The 16,556-nt window shown below is 35.9% G+C and overlaps 1 protein-coding gene across 1 annotated transcript in view; it reads left to right on the forward strand.

Moving 5' to 3' along the window:
* Window positions 1-16,556, forward strand: part of FIG4 (FIG4 phosphoinositide 5-phosphatase) — an 81,504-nt gene that overhangs the window by 24,139 nt on the left and 40,809 nt on the right. The window contains exons 6-10 of the mRNA XM_015832109.1: window positions 1,588-1,736; window positions 3,316-3,444; window positions 6,206-6,306; window positions 7,478-7,640; window positions 11,147-11,244. Coding sequence (XP_015687595.1) covers window positions 1,588-1,736; window positions 3,316-3,444; window positions 6,206-6,306; window positions 7,478-7,640; window positions 11,147-11,244 — 640 coding nt within the window. The remainder of the gene's footprint in view (window positions 1-1,587; window positions 1,737-3,315; window positions 3,445-6,205; window positions 6,307-7,477; window positions 7,641-11,146; window positions 11,245-16,556) is intronic.

Raw genomic sequence — 16,556 nt, forward strand, 5'->3', positions numbered from 1 at the left:
TGGGTCTCCTCAGGGTGCCGTCGGCCAAACAGTGTCGGCTGGCGACCCCCAGGGGGAGGGCCTTCTCTGTGGGTGCCCCCACCCTCTGGAACGAACTACCCCCGAGATCCGGATGATTCCGGATCTCCTTACTTTCCGCCGCGCCCTCAAGACATGGCTTTTCCAGCAAGCGGGCCTGACCTAAGGAGGATTTTATTTAGGGACGATTTTAGGTATAATTTTAATTGGAACACAGCTTCGAATATTTGGTTTTAATTTGGTTTTAGAGGGGTTTTTATTTTTATTTTTATTGATATGTGTATCTGTTTTAATATGCTGTGCACCGCCCTGAGTCCTGCGGGAGAAGGGCGGTATAGAAATTAAAATAATAATAATAATAATAATAATAATAATAATAATAATAATAATAATAATAATAATAATAATAATAAAAGGGAGTTACGATAGGTACTTATTTCTGGTTGCCACAACATCTGCACAGTCACATGATTGTAATCTGGGTGCTTGGTACCCAGTTCACAATTACAGTGTTGCAGCAAGCTGTGATCACACGATTGCAATTTCTGATGTGTCTTGCCGGTTTCCACAAGTAAAGTCTATGGGAAAGCCAGCAGGATGTTGAAAATCGCAGTCACGTGAGGCTCTTGCTTAACACTTAACTATGGCAAGGCTCTTGCTTAACACTTAACTATGGCAACCTTAACTATGGCAACCGGGACTGCCAGAGGTACCATTGCTAAGCAACGTGATCACATGACATCACACTTTTATGATCTTATCACTTAACAATGTTAATTCCAGTCCCAATTGCTATTGTAACCCAAGGACTATTTTTAAGTTGGAATACAGTGAGATTGGAGATACTTAATAAGTGTGCAATTAGAATTAGGTTAGGAATGAACAGGTCCTAAATGAACGCGAATTGAATACAATGGTGAACAATCAATTGGATGGAATTAATAAAATCCTCCAAAATGGAGAGATGAGAAGTTTAAAGAGCAAAGGATGATGTATGAATTAGTATATGGTAGAAACAATTATGTTTTGTAAGTAGAGAAAAGTATGTAACGAAATTGGTGTAAACTATATTCAGCTACTGCATATTCTTTTTCTTTTTTTCATTTTCAATATCCTGCATTTAATATCTTTGGTTTACTTTCCGTCCTTTTATTCAATTGCTTACCCCCCAAAAAGAATAATGTGATGGATTGGAATGCATGTATGGATGGATTCAATCTTGTCCCTGATAATAAAAAACCTCCCTTTTTATAACCTTGTAATATACTGTAAGATTATATTTTGTGAATAGATTTCATCATTTTGATTTCTTGGACTGGATAATCTAGAATTGTGACTCTTATAATTCACTCAATTTGTTACACATTCGCACACATTTGAAATTCAGCCCATAAAGCATACTGATTGTTCATTATCATTGGATTAATTGGGATTTTATTACTATGGAACTGTACAATTAGATGACACAGAACTGTAAATTAAAGCATCTTGTTTTGGATAACTGAAAACTTTACAGAATGATGGCCAGTAATATTTTCAGATTTTTTTTTATTTTTCTCCAAACTTTAGCTATAGCTATGATCTGTCCCACTCCCTTCAATATAACCTTACTGTTTTGAGAATGCCTCTAGATGTACTTAAAACAGAAACCAAACGAACTCGTCAAGAGTGTTTTGATATTTTTGAAGATGAGGGACTTGCTACTCAAGATGGAAATTGTAAGTATCCTTTGCATACAAATAAGTCCAGTTTTGTAATGCTTTTAATTGCAGAGATCTCTTAAGTTAATCAGTATCACACTGAAAGTGTTCAGAGTTAATAAAGGATTACATAAAATATCGATTACACCTAGCTTGATTTTTAAAGTAAAACAATTTCTATACATTATTGATCCCTTATTTTGGTTAAGTTAGCATATAAGTTAAGATAATCATTTAAGCAAGTGATTGTTACTATTTTACAAAAACTCATTTATATAAAAAATCAGTGGTTATGGATTTATTTATAAGAAATTTATAAACGGATGTATAATCTATTAGTGATATATAACTACTACCAATAGATACTAATGTCCATACTAATGGGAAAAATATTGTGGTTCTCTGATACCTTTGGATTATAAACAATGATAATTGATTAAAAGCCTTCAGTTTTTAGCTCACTTGTATGAAGTAATTAAAATTAAATCATTCTTAATTATTTATACCGATTATTTCTTCCCACAAGTTACGACTGTAAATGTGTGAAAAATTCTCTTCAACCTCAGAATTTTATACAAGTTACAATTCTTTATATCTGGAGGTCATAAGCCTGGAAACATTATATAGGCCTATAGTCTCATCTAGGCAGTATGTAAGTACTACATAATTGTGAGGAAGATTGCATATGGATTTCATTCTATAAAGAAAGCAAATGGAAGCCAAGTAGTGCCCTTTTACTAGTGATAGCTTCCCTAAACATAGTAGAAAGGGGTGCATTTAGTGTCTTCCAATTCCATCAAATAGAAGATTGTAAGATCTCATAAAGCAGGGGTGTCAAACTGGCAGCTCACGGACTGGATGCATCACACGTAGGCCACATCCACCCCACCTCCGCAAAGACAAAATAATAATAATATTGCGGTACATAATGATACATCACGTGACGCGATCGAGTTTGACACCTGTGTCATAAAGCATTTGGATTGGTATATAGAATTAGGAACAGTAGTCACTTTTCTTATGCTGTTGCTGAAAGCCTTCTGTCAATAAGAGAAGGGCGGCATATAAATTATGAAAAATAAATAAATAAATAAATAAATAAATAAATAAATAAAGCAACACAGTTTTGAATTCCACCAGTTTCTTAAAGAAGTGGGGAAGAGTGGGAACTTTTTTCTGTCAAGGAATATGCTCTTGAACAGTGGCTTATATACTTTCCCCCTTTTTTCCCCTTTAAAAAAGCACAGGCCTTGCTTGGTGTTGTAGTGTAAAGGGAAGAACTCTACTATATCAAATCAAAAAGTAATATAGATAAATATCTTGTTTCCAGTAGCAGTGAACAAAATGTTTCTGGTATTCTGATCTTTCTAATCTTATGTAACGATTCAGACATTATATGGCTCTTTTTGTTTGTGTTCCATAACATCCTTAGCATGGCCAGAATCTCTGGCCTTTGTTTATTCACCAGTTATATTGCAGTATCTTAATAAACAAAGATACTTATCGAAATAGTTACTGCATGTGTGTGGTATAAACTGACAATGATCGGTCTAACTTAAGGTTCAAACTAATGTTCTGTTTTTCCATAATTTTTCAGGTGTATTTGGAATTTGGAGTGAACCTTACAGAAAATATGTATGGAATGGGAAATTGCTTGATGTTGTCAAAACTGCAGTTCATCGAGACTGGCTTTTGTATGTTATTCATGGATTTTGTGGGCAGTCAAGTATCCTTCTTCTGTTAGTTATTAATGTTTGTTTCAGTAACAGCAAATTGCTATTCTAGAAAGAAAACTGAATCATGGTAACATACAATAAAGTCCTTCCTTAGGTTCTTTGTATGTGGCTATTAAACTCACCCACAAATTAATTAGCTGTTTTAAAAAGAACCTCTTAGATCTTAAGAGCTGGAAAAGAAATTTTCAGTGTTCATCTACACGCAGATAATGAAGCACGAATGAAAATTCTTATTCTAAGCATGCCTATTACGAGAAATCATGAATGGGGTTAGTGTTGCCAGTGAAGAAATAAAAACCAAATAAAGACTTCATTTCCTACCACAATGACTGTGTCGGACTCCACTGTGAAATTAGCTTGCAGTGGAATAATTGAGCCTACTCCTTTTGGAGCAGATAGTAGAATAGCTAACAAAACTTAATTACTATTAAATGCATTTTTAATATAATTGAAAAATGGACATGGATATACCAAAGTAAATGAGACCTTATTTATTATTTTAGAGTACATACATAACTGTTCTAGGTTACATCCAACATTTGATTTAAGAAAAGTTCTTCTACTTTTAGATCAGTTGAAGAAGGAGCAATGTGGTTTTTGTGCATTTCCTTTTCTTTTTTTTTGAAATAGTTTTTAATTAAAAGATTTTATATAAATAATAAGTATATTCAAAGAAAAACAGTAAATGTGAAAGAGAGAAAAAAGAAAGAAAATAAGAAAGAGACAAAAGAGGTAGAAAAAAAGAAAAAACAGAACAGCAGACATGAACAGAAATATAAGAAATGGCTTCTGATCCTCTTGGCAGTTATACAGACAATTCTAATCAAATCCCTCTCTCTAGGATTACATCATATTTCTCTTCTTTCTATAGACTATTTTTTCTAATCAACAAAACCCAAAGTCAGAAAATCATTTTCTTTTTTATATAAAAGTCTATAAAGAGTTTGCAGTCATTGATAAATGTCAATAGTGACCTTTCGCTAATCAAATAATTCAATTTAGTTATCTCAGCAGGTTCAGTCAATTTTACCAACGATTCATGGTTGGTAGTGCCGAATATTTCCACCTTTGTGCATATAATAGTGTTTGCCCAGTGATCATAAATTGAAACAGTCTTCCAAGACTCTTTTCTAACTGTGTATCCATCAATTCTAAGGGGAAACGGTCTAGCTTTAATTGAATATCACTCTTTAAAATCCTTCGTATGAATGTGTTTATTTGAATCCATTTTTTTTTAAAAAATGTTTACATGTCTACCAAGCATGATACAATGTCCCTTCATGTTGCTCGTATTTACAACAGACATTTAGAATACCTGGATATATTCTAGATAATATCTCTGACATTACCTACTAATCATACATCAGTTTATACTTTTGTAGTCTTTCTAGCCTGGCTTTTGGCATTTCCTCCACTCTTCCTTACAGAAGTTGTCTAGCTCAAAAATATTCTTCAAGGAAAACTGGAAAAATGCCATCATGTTAATATTTAATTGAATCTGTTCTTTTTGTCTATGGCAGGGGTAGGCAACCTTGGCTCTTTTATGACTCGTGGACTTCAACTCCCAGAATTCCTGAGTCAGCATAGCTGGCTCAGGAATTCTGGGAGTTGAAGTCCACGAGTCATAAAAGAGCCAAGGTTGCCTACCCCTGGTCTATGGAGATTCTCAGTCATCCAGGTCATGGTTGTCCCAAAGGTGCTTTTTCAGAAGGTAACTGGACTTTGTTTTTCCTTGAAGACAATTCGTTTCTCATCCAAGAAGGTTCTTCAGTTCTTTGTTTCTCCTTGAAACATCTTCAAGGAAAAACAAAAGCCCAGTTGACTTTTGGAAAAGCACCTTTGGGACAATCTGTTCTTTTGTTTGGTCACATAATATTTACTGTATTAGTGGCTGTTGCACAACCTCAGAGAATAATAAAGCCACTCCATGATTAATAATTGGCAAGATGATATGCTAGTAGAGATTGGTTTATTATCTTGTCCTGAATTCAACAGCTTAAAAATTTGGTCTTTTTAAGCAGTGTTTCTCACAGTTGAAATTGCCAACTGAACGTAGTTAGATTTTTTAAAAAATAAACCTTACCCTGATTTGTAAGAGTGAATTGCCTTCATTTTCAAATCCTTGGATAGTTGCTTAAAGGAATCCATGGTTATTAAAATAGAAAGAACAACGATCCCAACCAGAGATTTAGAAGAGTCAGAGTATTTATTTACCTCTGAAAGTCTGGCTAATTGTGCCATAAGCATGATGAGTAACAGATTTGGAGGCCTTATTCTTAGCTTTACTATATAGTGTAGTTTGTTTTTTAAAAAAAGCAACACTGAATCAACTGGAATGGTATCCAAGCTTCTGCACCTGCTGTATTCACTCTTTTCTTATTTTGAATCTTTAAATGGTTTAATGCACTTCAGATTTCCCAAAAGATACAATGTTTAATTTTGTATCATGCAGAGGTTATGTTAACCTGTCTTCACCAAGGGATGCACAAAACATACAATTTGACCAGCAGGGCCTGATATTTTTGCATTCAGCTCTTAAATAGAATGTCTGCCTTTCTTGTTTTTTGTTAGGGTAGTTTGAAAGATTAAAATGTTATATTGCTAGACTAAAAGAACATTCTTTTTTTTAAAAAAAATAAGAACTGTGCACCTGCTCTGTGTTTATGTATATGCCAGGACTAAAAGGGAATTAAAAGAAGAATGTGGGGTAGTGAATGACATATATTTATAAACCTTATCTTGGATTCCAAGAACTGCTTATTTATGGTCGTCCGGTGTACGTCACTTTGATAGCTAGAAGATCAAGTAAATTTGCTGGAACACGGTTTTTAAAGAGAGGAGCAAACTGTGAGGTAATTCATATAATAGAGTTTTTTTTCATTGTTGTATGAAAATGTTGCATGAGATGTACTCTCCTCCCCCCCAGGCTTGGACTTGGTGGTAACTGTTTTTTGCCATTTAGGCAAATCTAAAGTTCTAAATCATATTTTTTTCTTGGTTTTGGCAAGTGTATATAATGAGGTCCCAGACAAGCTAGTTTATACTTCATTTGTTTTATTAGTATGATCAATCATCTTAAATAAAATTACAAAACCTCTGCATCTGTTATTGTTAGATGCAGTGATTCCAGGCTTTTCAATATACTTATGTGTATTGTAATTTTATGATCGCAGTGTATGTGTGCCCAGAGGAATGTTCATTTATGCATTTCAGATTTCAGATTTCTTTGACAAAACACTGCAAGTTAGTAGAATTCAGATTTTTATCATAAATCCATAGGAGCTTCAAGGTCAAACTGTTTAATCGGGTTGCAAACCTAGAAACTTATTCAAAACTGCTTGATCTTCTTTTTCTTAATGTCTGGGAAAATATTGATACTCATTTACGCAAGCAAATGTCTTAAATATGCATTAAGGTGGAAGGGCTTTTCCCCCCGGAGTTTTGGAGATCAGTGATTGTGGTATGATATTTTTTAACCCCTGTGGGCTTTCTCTGTTCTGCTGTTGGTATCCTCCTTCACTCTTTTCTTCTCTCTTCCAATTGCCCCATGGACACTTCAGATAACCAAGCCCCAAGCAAAGGTGAATAATATCTAAGAATTGTAGATATTAAGAATGTATGTTATTTATTTATTTATTTATTCAAAATTTTATTTATAATACAATTAAAAAAAAACATTGGATATAACGTGACATTCCAGTATATACATTCTTATCAAATTATTCCACATTTTACAGTCGGTTCTTCATCTCTGAATATACATCTAAGTTTTATATACAGTACTTATTCTAAAATAACATATATAATTAGTGAGACATTTTTCCAAATAATCTTATTTAGATCTAGAGTTACAGAAATTATTGTTGAATGATTAAGACAATGCCATGAATCATAATTAATCCCGTGAATCCATCAATTTTTCCTATGCTAAAACGAAAACTTGGGTGACAATTGAGTGATGATACTTTAGAAGAGGATGTTGATAATTTGAAGTATCATAAAGTTACTGCTTTTTTCATGCAGGGAGATGTAGCAAATGAAGTAGAAACTGAGCAAATACTTTATGATGCTTCAGTAATGTCATTTTCTGCTGGAAGCTATTCATCTTACGTCCAAGTGCGAGGTTCAGTCCCTCTGTATTGGTCTCAGGACATATCGACTATGATGCCTAAGCCACCAATTACACGTACGTACAAAATATTGATTTGTAGCTTGTGTGCAAATTATGTGTTGGTAAATTACTGATTCTTGTGCTTCCAGCTGTAGTTTCAAGATGGAAAAAATAATATTTTGACCAGTCAGAGCTAATTGCAAATTGTACTAGTAAAAGTTTTCTAAGTGATAGCATTAATATATACTCTGGTTATACAATCTATACTATCACATCCTAGGAAAGTGGCCATGTATCCTCTTAATATTTTATAGATAAGGCATTTCAAGACATAGACAAATACAGTATATTTTCTTCCTCACACCCACACTTTAGCACACCTCTTTTTTCTTTTCTAAGGGCAGCCAGCTAGTTTTGCAGATAACCTCCCAATTGAAATTTAAACAGGATCATGTTGTTACATTAGGAACAAAGCTTGTGTAGGTAGATAGTGAGGGAAAGTCTATTCTTTCAAAATAAATATATTAGTTAGACACAATGCGAGGCTCAGCTTTCTTAAAGAGGCTGCTGGCCTCATAGCATCCTTGTGCTATTCTCCTAGCAAGTAGTGGTCTCTTGCAAGACTGTAGGGGGCTCTGATTTTTAAGAAAGTTCTGTTTGTTTGTGGAGTGTGTGGAGCCTCCTTAAAAACGCTGCCCCCTACAGTCTCGTGGGAAGTACTACTTACGGTATTAGGAGAATAGCATGACGTTGCCCTGAGGCTGTAAGCTTCTATAAGAAAGTTGAGTGTCACATTGCATTGCATCTCATGGGAGCAGGCCGAACCCTGGAGAGCCCCTAGGCACAAGAAGCAGGGCACCAGGTGCCTCAGGTGGGGGAGGCCTCGGCAGGCAAGCCTGGTCCTGTGCTAGGCTTTTAAGGGCCTCTCCCACCCGATGCTTCATTTAAAAACCTGCATGTTCATTTAACAATTGAATTGGAGGGGTCATTAGATAAGATGCTTCACTTAACTGTGACGACATATGACCATAATGGGCGGACTCCATTACAGTCCTAAATTGAGGACTACCTGTAATAAGTATTATCCATGCAGGGATGGGTATAGTGTTGGAGCAACAGAGCTATGACAATTTTTTAGAAATTCAATAATATATTAATCATTTAGTTAACTGGCTATCAAAAGCATATACTTAGCTTTATTATCTATCACTTACATAGAAAAAATAGTATTTCTTGCTTCTTCCTGTAGGCTGCTTAGGTTAACAGAACAGAACTCAAAAGACATATTGGAGGCTAAATCTGGCATAAAACCATTGCTGCTTTGTTATCTTCTTTTGCTCTCAAATAGAAAATATGTAATATTGTGTTATTGAATTATGGATTTGTTTTATCTATTACGAGTAGTTATATAAGATGGAGCCAGGGGATTAAAAAAATATGTTGCACTGTGTGCTTTAAAACTCATCAAAAAAGAAAGTAAAAAGGCAATTGTATCACTTCATTGATCCAGTAAAACTTCAGATACTGAAATTAAGAAAGATTTCCTTCTTTTCCCTTTATCCCATCTACGTTGCCCAGCTGGTTAAGCTTTTTGAACAACATCATAAGTGGTATAGGAAGCTGCAGAAAGAAGTAAAAATCTTTGGAAATTGTACCTCTGCTGGTTGCACTTTGATAAGATAGTGGATCAAATCATTCTATCATCAAAGTGATACTAACTGACTGCAATCCATTATTTGTTCAGTTTTTTTTCTTGATAAGATCAGTAAGTTAGTAGGTAAAATTGAAAGGTCAGTACTGCATACATACCATTCTGAACTCCAGGGGAAACAGTAGAATTTAAATGCAACAGATAAAACCATAGTGAAGTGGGAACTCTGTTTCTGTTACAAGGTCATGCTCATTCATCTAATTACAGTTAATTCAGAACCTATGTCTTTTATACATACTTCTGTATGGCCAAAGTAGATCTGAAACCAGAGTGCCCTTCTGCATTGAATTCTTTCAAATATTGTATTCCAACACTGTCAGCCACGTGAGTTGTTGGGAAGTATTTGCTTAACATGCATCTCAGTAGTTTTTTCTAGTACAGGTTTGTTAAAAACATATCATGTAAAACCAATCTTACTTCATTCTTTGACAAAGTGACTAAATTAGTAGACCACTGAAATGCTGTGGATATAGTATACTTAGACTTCAGCAAGGCATTTGACAAAGTAGACCGTAACCTATTTCTTGGTAAGCTAGAAAAATGTGGGATCACCACCAGCTGGATTTGTAACTGGCTAACAATCTATACTCAACAAGTAGCTCTTAATACGACATCTACATGGAAGGAACTAACCAGTGGGGTGCCACAAGGTTCCGTCTTAGGCCCAGTACTGTTCAATATCTTCATAAATGACTTAGATGAGGGAATGGAAGGAGAACTCATTAAATTTGCAGATGACACTAAGCTGGCAGGAATAGTCAACACCCCAGATCCAGCTCAGGATCCAGAAAGATCTTGACAGACTTGAACGATGTGTCCTATCCAACAATATGAAATTTAATGTGGAGAAAAGTAAGGTTTTTTACACCTGTGCAGGAAAAAGCAAAGATACAAGTATAGATTAGGTGAAACCTGGCTCAAAACAGTAACTGTGAGAGGGACCTTGGCATCCTAGTGGACGATCACTTAAATATGAGACAGCAGCATGTGGTAGCAGCCAAAAAAGCTAATACAATCTTTGGTTGTATAAACAGAGTCATAGAATCAAAATCACATGAAGTATCAGTACCACTTTATAAAGCCTTAGTAAGGGCACACATGGAATACTGCATCCAGTTTTGGTCACCACATTACAAAAAAAATGTTGAGACTTTGAAAAAAAGTGCAAAGAGCAATTGATGATTAAAGGCCTGGAGACTAAAACATATGAAGAACGGTTGCAGGATTTGGGTTTGTCTAATCTAGAGAAAAGAAGGACGGAGGGGGGGGCATGAGAGCAGTATTCCAGTATTTGAGAGGCTGCCACAAAGAGGAGGGGTTCAATTTATTTTCCAAAGCACCAGAGGGCAGGACAAGAAACAGTGGATGGAAACTAATCAAGGAGAGAAGCAACCTGAATTAAGGAGAAACAATCAACCACTGGAGCAGCTTGCTTAGGAGTTATGGGTGCTTCATCACTGGAGGTTTTTAAGAAGAGACTAGATAGTCACTTGTCTAAAATGGTACAGGGTCTTCTACTTGAGCAGGGGGCTGGAAGGTCCCTTCCAGCTCTATTTTAATTGATAGATCACTTATTATTTTTTGTGTGTATGTTATCATTTCACAAAAGAACTTTGAATAACAATATAAGAACTTTGTATGTGTGTGTGTTTGTGTGTGTGTGTAGAAAAATCACTTCATTTTCCAGATTCAGAAAATTTTATTAAAAAATAGATGAGAGGAAAAGAGTATCATCTGTTCTGAAAATAAGCCCAATTGGTTTCCATCTACTTTGTAGTTTCAATGAAGATTGCTAATGAAATGTATAGCATATTAAGACCTAATAAGATCCTAGGATCTGTTCATGTAATATGAATTACTCTTTTTCTAGTGGATCAGGCAGATCCATTTGCTCATGTAGCTGCTCTTCACTTTGATCAAATGCTCCAGAGATTTGGCTCTCCGATCATCATTTTGAATCTTGTGAAGGTAAACATTTTTGCTTGTGTCAATTCCTAAATGTTGTCAGCTCTTGGAGAGAGAGAGAGAGAGACCATAAAGACCAAGATCTTGGCATTCAGAAAAATCAAGATAAATTATATATCTTATTAAACCATTCAAAAATATTACAAAAAAGTGTTAATGTACATGGGATCATTTTCCTGATTTATTTTCAGGTAAGTCTTGATGATTTTGTGAAATATTTTTGCTTTAATATTTTCAGTACATTCTAATTATTCATTTTATTAATCTCCTTGGAAATTTTTAACGCTGACTATAGGCTGTATTTATTGAAGGTATTATTACTACTACCTTGTGTAGGGAGGCTTGTATTTACTTCTATTTTCCAATCCATGTAGCATTCCCATGGAAAGCTGCTACCAAAATTCTTTGACATTTCAGAGACAAGTTCTCAGAGCTATGCTTCCCTTTTGCGGTTTTTTAATTGTAACTTGTCAGTAAGTAAAATAAATTATTTCTTTTGGTAAAGAGTTTTAAATAAATATGGCTAGTGACTTAATGCGGTGTTTTGTGTGATCAAGAATTTCTGTCATCTTAAGGATTTCAGCTATGTCTTTGCATATATGGAAACTGAGTACATTCATACATTTTGAAATAGAATTCCTAAATGTTCCTAAATGTGCCAAACTGAGGATAAAAATCAGTTCTTATAATAAACTTTCTGCTTCTTCTAAATATTTTGCAAAAAATAGATTTCTTAAGAATCCACAGTTAGCTTATGTATATATTCTACATACCAGTTTCAGAACTCAAGGTTTTAGCAAATGATGCATGGATGTACAATATATTCAGAAAGTATTCAGACCCCCCTTCACTTTTGTCAATGTAGAATCAGGCTGCAGCATAAAAAAATTGACAAAAGTGAAGGGGGTCTGAATACTTTCTGAATGCACTGTATATCTTTCTAGGCATTGCTGTAAGGAAAGAAGTATCTCTTGAGGAAGCATGCAGAGTTTGAGTGAAAAAACCAATGCCAACATCAGTTTGGAGATTAACCATTATTATCCCACTCTTTGGAGGTACAGATTAAGGGAAAGACATTTTTAGTTCTTCAGTATGAATTAGATGGAGGAAAAATGAAGCAAAGTTTTTAAAAGTTGCCATGAACTTGCTAAAATTGAATTTGATAATAAGCAATCGTATAGAGCAGTGGTGGCGAACCTATGTCACAGGTGCCAGAGACGGCATTCAGAGCCCTCTCTTTGGGCACGCGCGTCGTTACCCCAGTCCTAGGCCTTCAGCTGGGTTTTATAAAACCTTTTCGCTTCAGGCCTCCGCCGCCATGTGCAAAAAAAAAAAAAAAAAAAAAAGGTTTAATCAGTCAATTTCAACTTCTCAATTGCAACGTTCTTGCAAAGTTGGAATTGATTGATTGAACTTTTTAGTCCCACCCAGTCTGCTGTTACCACTGCAGCCATGCCCACCCAATTGGCCACGCCCACCCAATTGGCCATACCCACCCAGCACTTGACGATGCATAAGTGGGTTTTGGGTTGCAGTTTGGGCACTCAGTCTCTAAAAGGTTCGCCATCACTGGTATAGAGGTTGTCTGTACAATTCTATAGAGGTTCTCAGGTTGGAATGCTTCTTTTATTCCTTCTACGTTAGAAGAGAAAATGGAAAGTTTTCAGTAGTGATCAAAAGAAGATAACAATTGTATTATAAAATCGTAATTTTCATAGTTGATTTACTTGCCCAGTTCCAAATCTTAGTTTGTAAAGCCTGATCTTAGTTTATGATTTTAACATGAGGTTAAATTGCTCTTCTATACTGAAGAATGGGGGAAGATTAATAGTGTTCAGTGTACATTGTGGCATCCGAATTCTGATATCAATGAATCATCAAGCAAGTTCAACATTGTCTATGCTGATTGGCTATATTTCAGCTGGGAGTTTTTCTGAGCCCTACTTGGAGATGTCAGGGTTTGAAGGTGAGATCTACTACAAAGAGTTTGCTCTAGTCCAAACTTATAGCCCCTCCATCTTTAGAGAGATCTTTTGCAGGTTTCCACTATAAGAATGTTGCATCATTTCTGGTAGCCAACTGGCAAGCCTTAAACTTGCATTCTAATAGAATTACCCTACATTATTAATGTAACTTGTTTATTTTAAACTACTGTTTAAAATACTGTATGGCAGTTATTTTACATTTGTGATATTATAAACTTGTACTACAATTCAGTTCACATAATTTTAATATCAAAAATAACGTTAAAGAGCATGAATTCCAGTCTTTATAACTGTGTCAACACTTGAAGCAAAAGTGTATCTAAAACTGTTTCATTAATAAGTAATTCTCCTAACTGTTCTTTTGTCAGCAGCCACTGAAGAGAAAGCTTAGACATACAATACTTTTTTAATTTTCTTTTTCACCCACATTAATTAACAGGCTGGCCCTTTGATCACAGGGATGTCAAACTGCCGGCCCATGGGCCGGATGCGTAATGCCAAAACCGCACCTACCCCATTGCAATGGGAAAAAGTCATGACATGTCGTGACACGTCACGTGACATTGAGAGTTTGACACTCCTGCGTTAGAACATTAAATTACTCACTGAGAATGACACAGCAGGGGAAAAATGAAGCAAATAATTTATTTTCACTTGCTTTGTTGCAAGTTTCTTACAGAACAGCTGCTCAAGATCCAATCTGACATTCCAAAAAGCCATTTATCTGACAGAATATACAGGTCCTTAGTAGTATTTGAATGCTATTCTTGCTTACACCCTGCCAGCTTTACTAGTGGCTGAGCCAAGGAGAAAGATTAGTATTGTTCTGTCTAAACACTATATAACCAAGTTATACAGGTACATAATGTTGGGGTCCCTCAGAGCCAAAATGCTTATAATCTGAATAGAGGCAAGTATTTTAGCTGCCATTGTTCATAGAGCTTAGGTTCAAACCCAGTGACAGAAAAAGAATGATATAGAAAAGAGGCTAACTTAGTAAAATACAACCCTCATAACAAATCATGCTGTCAAATAACCTGCACTTTTTGATTACCCTGATTTTCCAAATTATTATTCTTTTGTACATTTGCCGGGGGGGGGGGGGAGAGAAAAAAAAACATAGAAAAAATATCTTAAGAGTGAAGAATTCTGATGCATTTCAAGAAAGTCTGAAAAACCCCAAACAGATATGCAAGCTTCCTATAGAAGCTTGGGATGTTGAAAGTAGTGTGTCAGTTATTTGTTATGAAGAAAAATTCCTCCTCTGAGAGGAACAAAAGTGGAAAAGATGTTGAAGTGATTTTATGATCTCTGTCAATTGTTGCTTCCTTGGTACCCTAGAATCCCTCATGGGATTGTTGATATTACAGATAAAATTACCGAGTGCATAGCATATGTGCAGCATTACTTAGTATATCATTATTTATATTAATAGCTAACTGAATAAACATGTTTTCTAGGTGATATAGTCATGGGTAGGCAGAGCATGCTTAAAACGAAAAATGAAGGTAAGAGATGTTAGATATCTGTGAGGGTTCTTTGCTCTCCAAGGATTGAGCACAACACAGCATATCAAATACTTTATTGCAGCACACACCTTCCCTAATAATAGGCCATTGCTCTGAATCTACTCCATCCTTCTTAGACTTTGCAAAGTGATGTTGCCACGTAACTATGTCTTTATTACTCAAGTTCTTTCTATTTGGTCTGTTAATACTCAGTTCAAAGAAAAGTCCCAGAGTCTTTAAAGTAGCGTCAACTTTTGCCATATTCCAGAAGTTCTTATATTACATAAAATGGGGTGCTGTTTCAGTGTGCTTGCTCCTTTTCTAGTTGCTGCCGAGCTCCAGACAAAGCTCCAAGCAGGACTCCCACCAGGATATCCAGCTCACCATAGTTTGTGATCCTGGCAGTGGACCGGTAGTCTTCCTTCTTGCTTATAACAGCTGCCAATCTTCAGATGTTTCCTCCGCTTCCCTGTCTCTACATTGACTTATCACCTTTTTTTCCTACACTCTTCCTCACTTTGTGTTAGTGTGTGCTTTTCTTAGCTAAGAACCTGGGTGAGGAGGAGTTCCTCTGAACATCAATAGTTCCTTTCAAAAAAGCAGTTGGCATCCCAACTTCACTCCCCCTCACAATATATGAGTAGTAATTCACATATGATTTCAAATGTCTCTATTATTGGTAAAGCTTGGATTTAGCCCAAAGTGCTTTCTATTGTAGCTTTTTAGAAACCGGAAAAGAAAGGAAGGAAGTGTCAAATAAGAGTAAAAGATTACTTAAATAATCAAAAACTCATTCTGAAGTTGCTGGAAAATCAAAAAGTAGCAAATGAAACAAGATTTCCGGCTACAATAAAAATGTTAGTTAAGAGTCTGCTGCCTATGGTGAAAAAAATAACTAGTGATGATGGTCTCTGTAAATCTCAGCATATGGTAGCAACATGGCTAGTTTTGTTCACAGAGGCTAAACAGAAAGAGATCTACTTAAATCTGGCTTCCCCATTGACTTTGTTTGTTGGAAGTTTGGAAACGGTGATCACGTGACCCCAGGACACTGCAAAATGTCATTAATAGGAGTCAGTTGCCAAGCATCTGAATTTTAATCACGTGACCATGGGGAGGGTGCTGCCATGGTTGTCAGTGTGAAAAACGGCCGTAAGTCATTTTTTCCAGTGCTGTTGTAACTCTGAACGGTCACTAAGTGAACTGTTGTAAGTTGAGGATTATCTGTAAGATACCATCTTGCATACACATGTGAGCTGCATTCACTACCAAATCCATGAGCTCCCTTCTCCCTAATTCACGTGAACTGCTTAAAGTGCTCTTGGAAAGAAACATTCACACCAAGCCGAATTGACCCTGAGCTAGGCAATCAGTCAGGAACAAGTGGTTGATATTCACTGACCACATCTCAAAAGATAGTATAGCTAGTATGCTAACCTAGAGAGGGATAAATAATGACACTCAGATGGGTTTGTTAAAACCATTCCACTGTCATGCAGTATAATTTGCACAGTATCTGCCTTTCAAATTGTCTTTGAAATGTAGTGGGTCAAAGGTATATAAGCCATGTTTCTGCTTTTGCTCAGGTCTGCTTGGCAAGCTGCCAGTGTTTTAATAATAATGATGATGATAAAGTTGGAAGGGACCTTGGAGGTCATCTAGTCCAACCCCCTGCTCAGGCAGGAAACCCTATACCATTTCGGACAAATGGCTGTCCAGTTTCTTCTTAAAAACTTCCAGTGTTGGCGCATTCACTGCTTCTGGAGGCAGGTTGTTCCACTGGTTAATTGTTCTAACTGTCAGGAAGTTTCTCCTTAGTTCT

Source organism: Protobothrops mucrosquamatus, unplaced genomic scaffold (assembly GCF_001527695.2).
Source record: "Protobothrops mucrosquamatus isolate PMUCROS unplaced genomic scaffold, P.Mucros_1.0 scaffold_304, whole genome shotgun sequence".
Lineage (NCBI taxonomy): Eukaryota > Metazoa > Chordata > Lepidosauria > Squamata > Viperidae > Protobothrops > Protobothrops mucrosquamatus.